At 33.3% G+C, this 9,632-nt stretch overlaps 2 protein-coding genes across 3 annotated transcripts; both read right to left on the reverse strand.

Moving 5' to 3' along the window:
* Window positions 1-2,197: 2,197 nt before the first annotated feature.
* On the reverse strand, window positions 2,198-2,731 carry LOC126923751 (uncharacterized; the record flags this gene model as incomplete). Its single annotated transcript, XM_050737514.1, has 2 exons — window positions 2,198-2,564; window positions 2,630-2,731. Coding segments are annotated over 2 exons (300 nt in total), but the record flags the coding sequence as incomplete, so codon positions are not given.
* A 3,325-nt stretch (window positions 2,732-6,056) lies between these two features.
* Window positions 6,057-9,329, reverse strand: LOC126923746 (uncharacterized). 2 transcript variants are annotated; one of them, XM_050737505.1, is made up of 7 exons: window positions 9,142-9,329; window positions 8,369-8,603; window positions 7,422-7,551; window positions 7,129-7,340; window positions 6,923-7,069; window positions 6,313-6,513; window positions 6,057-6,235 (listed from the first exon to the last, which is right to left on the reverse strand). In XM_050737505.1, exons 1-7 carry the CDS (start codon window positions 9,155-9,157, stop codon window positions 6,127-6,129), a joined length of 1,050 nt encoding a protein of 349 aa, XP_050593462.1. In that variant the 5' UTR covers window positions 9,158-9,329; the 3' UTR covers window positions 6,057-6,126. The 2 variants fall into 2 exon arrangements, with proteins under 2 accessions (XP_050593462.1, XP_050593463.1); XM_050737506.1 differs by having other exon boundaries at window positions 6,313-6,486; window positions 9,142-9,306.
* Window positions 9,330-9,632: the final 303 nt, after the last annotated feature.

Below are 9,632 nucleotides of genomic sequence, written 5' to 3' on the forward strand. Positions count from 1 at the left end.
GCATATTTATCAAATAATTATTAAGAGACATGCAATTCGTGATAATTTATTATAGAATAGTGATTTATAATTTGACAGTTACGTACTAGAAAATATCGATTTTCAATAGATCGATATTTAACAATTCAAATTGCTTGCGATTCTCGATCGCCATCTTGGATAATGTAACAATGTGTATCGTCACATAAGATTTCGGTTTCGTTTATCAGGTGCAAAAGAACTGTGGTGAAATTGTACATTTTTCGAATTCAATTATTTTGAAAGTAATCGTTATTGGTAAGTAAGAGCCTGATATTCGATAAATTTTCTCAGAATTACTGTGAGATATTTAATAGAAATAATATATACTATATTGGAGTAGTAAGAAAGATTGAATGATTATGATTATAAAATTTAAATTAATGTACATACATGTAAATTAAAATTAACAAATGCTGCTTATAAATCGGAATAACTACCAAAAAATTAAAGTGATATAAGATATTGATCGCTGATTGTTTAATCGATCGATATTTACAAATTTTTTCCGATTCGCGATCGCCATATTAGATAACATCTAACAATGTTTGGTGTCATATGAAATTTCGGTCTCATCTTTCAGGTGCAAGAAAGTGTGCTGAAACTGTGCATTCTTCGAATTCAATGGCTGTGGTGTCATCTTCAGTGGTAAGTAATGTTTGATTTTATTATCAGAAAAATTATTACAAAATTGTTGTGAGATATGTAATGAAGATAATTTATAAAACATCAAAGTAACGAAGCAGAGAAAAATTATAGTTATAAAATGTAAATCAATGTATATACGAATTAAAATTAATTATATTGCCTATGAATTGGATTTGAATGAATTATTTAAAAATGAATTATCCAGTTATATCCAATAGTTGGTTCCGAATAGAGTTACTATTATCTTCAATCGTACTTTTAATCGGTCTTAAACGCGTTTCGGCAGAAACTCGATCATTGATGTTATTACAAAATTCGATAGGTTTTTTATCAGATTTCAATCTTTCAACGCCAATGTTTAATTCGTTCTTAACGTTATTTTGGCATATTAATTTTTTATTACGTATAGCAAATAATTTTTCTTTAGCTTTTTCCATGGCAGAATGTTTTTCGTTGTGATAATTTTTCCAGCAATGTTGAAACCTTATGAATACATCGTTCCAAATGCAAAGTTCCTCGACTGAAATGCATTTATATTAAAATTTAATATAAAATTTAAACAATTAGAACAATCGATGTTTGTGTAATGTTATTTGATAATATATGTGTGATTTTTGTACCGTATAAAAAGAAAGTCGTAAGTATAAATATTGCAGTAGGAAGAGTAATGTTAGATAGAAGTTCATTGGCTAAGTTTAGAAGCGCTGGTCCTTCACATAAAGTCATTCCTTTCATGGTATCCACCAACCATGGTAAATATAAGTAAGGAATATCATATCTATCAGCAAAGGTCATCATCAGAGTAGTTATCAGTCCAGAGATTATGTTTGTTACCAGTATTATAATCTTCAAATCTGAGATGAAAGTTTTAATTTCTTTAGACGAGTTAGATTTCAAATGTAAAATTTTCAAATTCCCGAATTTTTAAGTTTCAAATATTAAAATAAACAATTTTTTTAATCGTACAAAAATTTTTAATTGAAAAATATAAATTTCATATCTCTTATATTCAAGCGCGTTTCCCCCGAGGATGTAAAACAAGGATGAGGATTTTTAATAAAACGATAAGTTTTACGGTAATATTTAAACTTTGTTACTGTAATTTCGCCGAAAAAGAGCATTAAATGCGGCCGATTTTGTCACTGGATTTCCGTGAGGGTAACGGCCTCCGGCTTCTAAAGTGATACAGCTTAAACAATATATTGCGAAACACATCAGTGCCATGTACAGTGCTTCTACCTAACATTGTATAATACAATATTAATAGTAACAAGAAACGCAGGTTATACTTAATTACACGTTAGTTTAAATTTTTAATATATTTTTGTACCTTTGACAAATTTTTTACATGCCGATCCTTTCCATTTTCTTTCCTATTCTCTGTGCGTGTGTAAATCACATTTTTTTCTAATTTTAATGACATTATAACAGGACTTTATCAACTTATTCGTACATCATAGAAACACTAGGTTATGAGCAAACCGCAATCCACGTGTTTTTTAAAATTACATATATATATACATATTAACAACAAACGCGAAATTGGTACAATACAATAAGTAGTCTGCAATTTCAAATATATACGTCGTACGGTTATCCTTTATTAAATCAAAACATTGTGTACAAGGCTTTACAATAATTTTAATAATTCAAATTGCATAAATATTTTCTGCTATCAAATTTCTTTTAGAATTGAAGATTTAACGAGACTGCCGAGCTTGTTTATGGAACAAACAAAACACTTGAAGCCAATTATGTACGGTCAGGACGGATAATAAAATTTCGTCGCGTTTTATGTGAAGTCCATCCAAAAATACCTTCACACAGAATACAGTGACCTCCACGATGATCACGCACAGTTGCATTAAGAGCCAGGGTGTATGTAACATTGGATATTCCTAGAAAAAAGTATCGTTTCGGTTTAATATGTCGAACTTAAGGGAAATTTCTTCGAATCACTCACGGTAATTGCCCCCAGCATGATTAAGGTGTAGTGCTCTATTCCCAGAATCGACGTCATTAGCTTTAAATCTCTTTCCACATCCAAAGGTACTAATAATAGAACGATTAATTGTTATTAAATTCTATTCTAAGACTGTCAGGGGAATTGAATAAATTACCGGTTTCATTGTTTCTGGTTTGCGAGGGTGATCTGACTGGCAATTTGCAATTTATTATGCGGATGATATCAAACGCTGTAATCACCTAGGTCATTAATTAGGCAGTGTATTTGTAAGATTTTCTTTCGTATACGGTATTGTGCAAAAGGCTTAATTTCATGATGGTAATTTATCATGATTTTAGGAGATATTTTCACATAGTGTTGCATAGAAACGAATCTTCCTTTATCGTTTCCTCAGCTTATGTGTATATTCTTTAAGAATATTTCGATACTCAATTGTACATTACATATTGCAAAATACGTGTAAAATGATTTAAAGTGTATCTTAAGAATACAGAAAGTGAGAGGCGTATAAATAAATTATTTGAAGTACTAAAGATAGAATGGAAGATGGTAGGAAATGAGTTTATTGCAAAATTACCTAACAGCAACGCTAAAATAATTCTTTAAAAGAAAATTCTTTTCTAGTAAATTACCAATAATTTCTGAAAAAGATAACACTTTTTGGGAATCAACAACAAATATAAAATAATATCAAGTATCTTTTCACTCATTCATAGAAACGAAATTTTTTTGTTTTGGTAGGGGCCAAGGACTGTTGCACAATACTATACTTCAAGATATTTCAAATAAAGTTAGATTAAACATTTGATGAATCGAATTTAAAAGTTCACGAACCACTATCTTCGTTCAGACGAAAGAGATTCGTGAACTCTTGCGTTTTATTATGCGGAAATAATTAAGGAGTATTACGATCGACTAACGGTCCCAATGAGGCCGAGTATGATCACGTAGATAGAATTTCCCATGATGTAATGGTCGCACAGGGTGCACGCTAGTTGTCCAAGTCGCTAGAAAATTGTTACATAAATTATCTACCTGTTTCTCATCGTAATGTCACGAACATTACCAAAGCTACTAACTAAATATCCACTATGTTCGTTAATTTTTCGTCTACATCGAAATCTCATGATTATTCTCGTCAAACTTTATCAAAATAATTCCAAGCTTGACCCGGAAACGAGAGAAACAATTCGAATTTTGATTACTCTTTTCTGCAACCGTGCCAATTATTAACTCAGAGAATTGACCTATCCTAATTTCGACAATTCGTAATTATTCCAACCAAGTTTCACGATTCAACGATCTATTGCTAATCAATTAGCCAGTTTGCATAACGATGAATGCAACGTTAACGACGTTATCCACACACGCGCACGTGTGTTCATGTACTCACCGTATTTTTGTTTCCAATCAGCGCTTTCAGATTGGAAAGCACAGAACGTTTGCAACGGCGTGCCATTCTCTAAGTTCTTTTCTACTTCTCATAGCCGAAACGCTCGAGCAATTTTCTGCAAGTGAAAAATAATTCACCGAAATTTCCCCCGAAGGTTATACACGGCTTATCATCTTATAATTTTGATTCAATAATCTTCCCTCTCTGAACAATTTGAATAACGTTGCATAATGCGTTTCACTTCAAGGAGCCTAGGTCTGTAATTTTCGATTCCCATTGAAAAAAGGAAGAAAAAGAAAAAGGAAAGGAAAATTCTCACGATGAATGTGTATTCTGGTAAAATTCAATCGATACACGACGAAGTAAGTCCTTAGATATTATTTCATTGTTCCTGATTAGGTAAAAGTTTTTGTGAGAAAGAAGCTTTCATTTGAATGGTTAAGTTACCTTCTTGATTCAGTTCTTGTATTCCAACTTAACTTCACATAATAATAATAAAATAGATACAAGGATAAATATAATAACACTCTGCTGATACTTTAATATTTTACCATGGTATAACAAAAATATCTTATAAATTAACATATCGCCTATTTTATCTATGGGTGCTTAATTTTCTTTTTCCATAATTGACCTAAAATTTCAGTGAAAGTGGGGGGTGTATGTGTTAAATACAAAATTTATTCTCTTGATCTATGAACATAAGTGGTAGGATAAAAACATCTTTGACTTGTGGGGACTATGGATAAAGTTATGCTTTAGCTGTATGCTTTTAAACATTCAAATTATTCTGCTTATTACAGTGCTGTATGGCTCACATAAAACCTTGACCTATTACTATTGAAGAATGGAAGCAAAACTGAATGAAAAATTAGAACTAAATCTTGAAGCGATTAATCCAAATAATTGGTTACTGATGGTTAATCTGTTGGAATCTGTTTTTCTTTTAGGCACTCGATCATGGATTTGCCCCGCGAAAATTTAAAACTACTTGTCCTTCTGCGAATGAGATAAACATAAAGGAAGGGAAACTTGATTCTACCGAGACTTCTGAAAATGAAATACTAAGAATTTTTCAAGCTTTGTTGTTGTCTACCTGTATGTTACTTCTGAATTATCACAGCGTCCGTTATGGTCGGACAGAGTATAGTATCTTGGAAAATGGTGAGATTGCTCCTGGTTATGCTCATAAAGCTGTGATCACTTTGACCTTAGGCTACTCTATGCCTTACACGATCGTTTCTTTCTTCGCCATTTGCATGCTTGCTTATTCTTTGATCTCGGTGAGAACATTTCATTAATTTTGTTATTTATATAGAATACTATTTGCAATAATAGAATATGTTATTTAGAATAATTTCATTGCTGAACTTTGTCAAAAGAGTTGATGGTTTGCTTTTGTTGAGAGAAATGGCACTATAGTGGAATAAGGACATAAAAATTTTTCTAAAATTATGGATTTTTGTTGTTACTATAAAATATATATATGTATATATATTTGTAGTATAGTAGTGGTAGTATATATATTTGTATACACACACTATTGGTTAAAAATTTCGAATCATTTGTATCTACCTTGAATCACTTAATTTTATTATCAATTTAAAATTAATGCTACAAACAAATCTTTAAATCTCAAATTCTTGCCTGATAGTGTATGTCTCTAATAATTGTAAATATTGTAGAAAAATCCACGTTGGAGTCTCCCATCGATAGTTCTCTATCTGGCTGACTTGGTTTGTGGTATCAGCGAGGCCATTGTTGCTATTTGGTTATTTTTCTCCTATTTCCCGTTATCGACCGCTCTGTCTTACACATTAGGCACAATTTTACTGATATGTATGTTTCAGACCCTTAACAAGTATATATTTGCTTTTCGATCATACAGTACTCGAATGGTAAATTTTGCCATTTAGTCGGAGAAATTTGGATGTGGCTGGGCGTCCTTCGACTGTACGAACATAGAACCTTCAAATGAAGCATAGGATCGACATTGACGAGGAAAGGAGAAAAATCGAACGAAAGAGCGAATACATTATTTCTCTAAAATTATATTTTATAAGCTACAGCGTGTACAGTTTGTAATAAAATATATCAGTCGTCACGTGATATGCGTTAGTATACTCGAGTAAACGATAGGGCAGTTTAAAGCATTCGTTGGACACTTTGGGCTCGAGTTTAGGATCCGAATTTCTGGGCAGTAATACAATCTACAAGGAAATATAATTATTTTCGCGTGCGGATGTACCAAGATTTTTATGTCCGACTTTCATCAACTCAATTTTACCTTGGACAATATTTTTCTACCGCTTCCTTCAATGTGTATTTTCCATTATGGTTGTTCTTTGATATTTCTTGGACGATGAAGCCCATGAAAGCTTGACATGGTACTCCTGTTAGCTGAATATCGTTTTCTGGCTCAATAGTTGCCAGCTTGTCTGGTAAACACTCGTCTTTATTGCTGTTCGAAGAACAAAGCATAATCGACCTGAATTATTATTGGAGTACCGATGTTTATGCAGATTAATATTTTTGAGAAGAAGCAGAATCTAACTAAAAAGAATGCAACTTACGCAGATATTCGTACATTATCAGCTAACCGTACCAAATTTTACAATTTATATAAATATAAACGAAATAACAGATTTATAGTAAGATAGCTAGGAAATAAAATTACCGAAAAATATGTAATTTGTACTAAATATTGTTAAGTGTCCTAATACATAATAATTATAGCTGGTAGTGTACTTTGGATATTTTACAAATTTTTGCACATTAAATGCGTTGTGTTTTGTGCAAATCTAAATTAATTTTAGATTTTATAGACGTATAAACATCCGTCTAATTATTTAGAACAACTTAAAGAAATATTGCGCAGATAGAAATGTTTTGCTTACTTGCAAAGATAACTTTTCATCGAGTCTAGATTGCAAAACATATTCGGTTTGAGGACGACACCAGGAACGCTCCAAAGCAACTGTGCTTTGGCTGCGATTTCCAGAACTTGGTCGTCCAATTCTTTCGCAATTTTCCACAGTTTCGAGCTGCAAACAAAATCGTTTAAACCGTCTCGAATAATGTAGAAGTTTATAGTCGATCTCACCCTTTGAAGAATTTATCGATCGACACATTGACGTTCCTTATATTTCCATTTGCAAGTACCAATTGTTGCCTAAGCTTATCCTCTCGACCCGATATCGAGGAATGATAGTTATTTGAATCGTTCAATTTAGATTTCAGTCTTGTTCCATTAATACTCGGCTGATTCAATCTTTCCTTATTAGGCTCCTCCTTGATTAAATTTATCAGGTACACCTACGATAAAAATTCGCGTCACCGGCGTTCTGGAATTTGGGCAAACGCTAAAATGTCAAAGATTTCTCTCGAAGGTTTTACGTTAAAGTCTGGATGTCTTCTGGCCGCAGTTTCTATGTAACAATAATCCGTCGTCGACCAGTTCTGATTATCCAGTTTGAAGAAGTACGCATTGGATGCTCCGACTTGTAGGTTCGAGATTCCTGCCATTCTAAAATATCGAATGATTTATGGAACAACGTCGATATCAAAATTTCTGCCTTGTGTACGGAAATCGTTGAAGCGATCGATATAGCGCTCCTGGTGGAAAAAATATAGCGAGACTGGAAAAATTCTTTTGTAACTGCGGACTGATTTTTATTAACGTGATAATCGCTAAGTGGGAAATTTAATATATAATGTAATTTTAATTTAATATATAAATTAATTTTCATAATGTATGAAAATACGCAAAATACCCGAAATAAAGTATCTACATAATAATATTTGGTAGAGTCTGGAACGAATCTCTATTCAAGTTCCACCTTTTGGTAATTGAGTTATAAAAATAATAATTTATAAGTAAAAATTACGAGTTACTGCAAACGTGAATTTACGTAAACATCCGTAGTTTAGTGATTACTATAGCGTGTAGACTATGACAGGAGGGTTGATACAGCGAGATTTTAATGGAAATTGGTAAACACATCGATCGTAAATATTATTTTCTTAAACTTTCCTACGAATATTTGTTTAACATTATGCATTGCCATCTCTTTGCGATAAACAAACCTATGGATACGAGACGTTTATTCTTTGGTAACTTTCATATTTTTTGGTATCCGAGTAGTGAAACTAGGAATTTGCGAAAAGTAGCGCTGATCAGTTTGGCTTTCAAAAAGTTCGAATAAGAGTTTGGCTTTCGAACAATTCGAATAATAAGGCAATCAGAAATTCGATAGACCGATTATTAGACCTATTTAATGCTTTGATTTATGATCTCACTGTATCCTTCCCATCAAGATTATAATAAAGAAACAGCTAGACACCTGTTACCGACAACAGTGGGCGTACAAATAGCCACCGTGAGGAAGATCAAGAAAACCAGACTTCCTATGATTAGACAGGCTGCCAGAAATGCGAACATTACATCCGCTGGCCATTTTCGTAATTGATTTACTACGCCTTTGATTATCGGCGTTTCACAGGGTGTCTCTGTAAACTTGGCAAACTTATCGCTGTGATTGTCCGGGTAAAGGAGCGACGCGTCCTCTCCAAAGGGATCTGTTGTTTTTGACAGAAATACGTAGAACGTTTGATACAAACATGTAGAATATTCGTGGATTCGTTGAACTTGTTTCTTAAATTTTTAGTAAGAGGAACAAGGCTTCGTTCATAGACAAATATCTTTATCAAGTTTCAATGTTCAAATATCGCGAAACGCGAATGGACGAGGTGAAAATTTCTTTCTTAAAAATTCTTTTTAACATCTTGCCAATTCTAATTATTCTAAGAAACGTAGAATTGATGATTTGGAATCAAGTTTCCTAAGGTTGAGAATCAAAAGAACGTAACACGTGCGATGAAAATAGTATCAAATACACGCAACGAAACCAATTTGCTCTTCGTTGTTTCAGTTCGCCGATTATTATTATTATTTCCGATTTAATTTTAACTTCAAACCGACCTTGCCAATAAGAAATTACCACACGGTAAATTCAATTCAGTTCTGGACAGCGAAAAATTTCCGAAATTCAGATATTGCAAGAACGTAAACGACGATAGTAATGGTTTTTGAAGCGGCTTCTCTTCGATCACTTACCCTTCGTGCTCGGCATAATGTCGATACTTTCACACTGCTAATGTTGTTCTCCTCTCTGGCCGTTTATGCAGTTAGTTTCGTTCGCCAAGTCAGCATTTCGTAATAATTGGACGTATTTAAATTGAGTGACGACGATTTGCCAAACTACGGAGGTGGACTGCGTTGCGCTGTTGGCATAATGTTCAAAGTGGAGCATCGAAAACGCGTTCCCGCCGACGAAAGCACGCGATATGAGGATCTTCGAGCGATAAAATCGCGCACGTAGGTTATTCGGCGATGATTGCTTGTTTCTCGATATATTAATTTCGATGGTCACACGATACTATCATTTTCACGTCCTTTCGCTTATCAGACGCGTTTCCAAGTGAATCGGTACCTGAACTTCAGTTTCAAAAATCGCTTACGGGGCGCGTAACGTTAAACTTAAGCAATGACGAGTATACACGTCGAACTGAGGGCAAATGCTCGCGTTATAAATTTTTTCGAAAAGA

The sequence above is a fragment of the Bombus affinis genome, chromosome 13 (assembly GCF_024516045.1).
Source record: "Bombus affinis isolate iyBomAffi1 chromosome 13, iyBomAffi1.2, whole genome shotgun sequence".
Taxonomy (NCBI): domain Eukaryota; kingdom Metazoa; phylum Arthropoda; class Insecta; order Hymenoptera; family Apidae; genus Bombus; species Bombus affinis.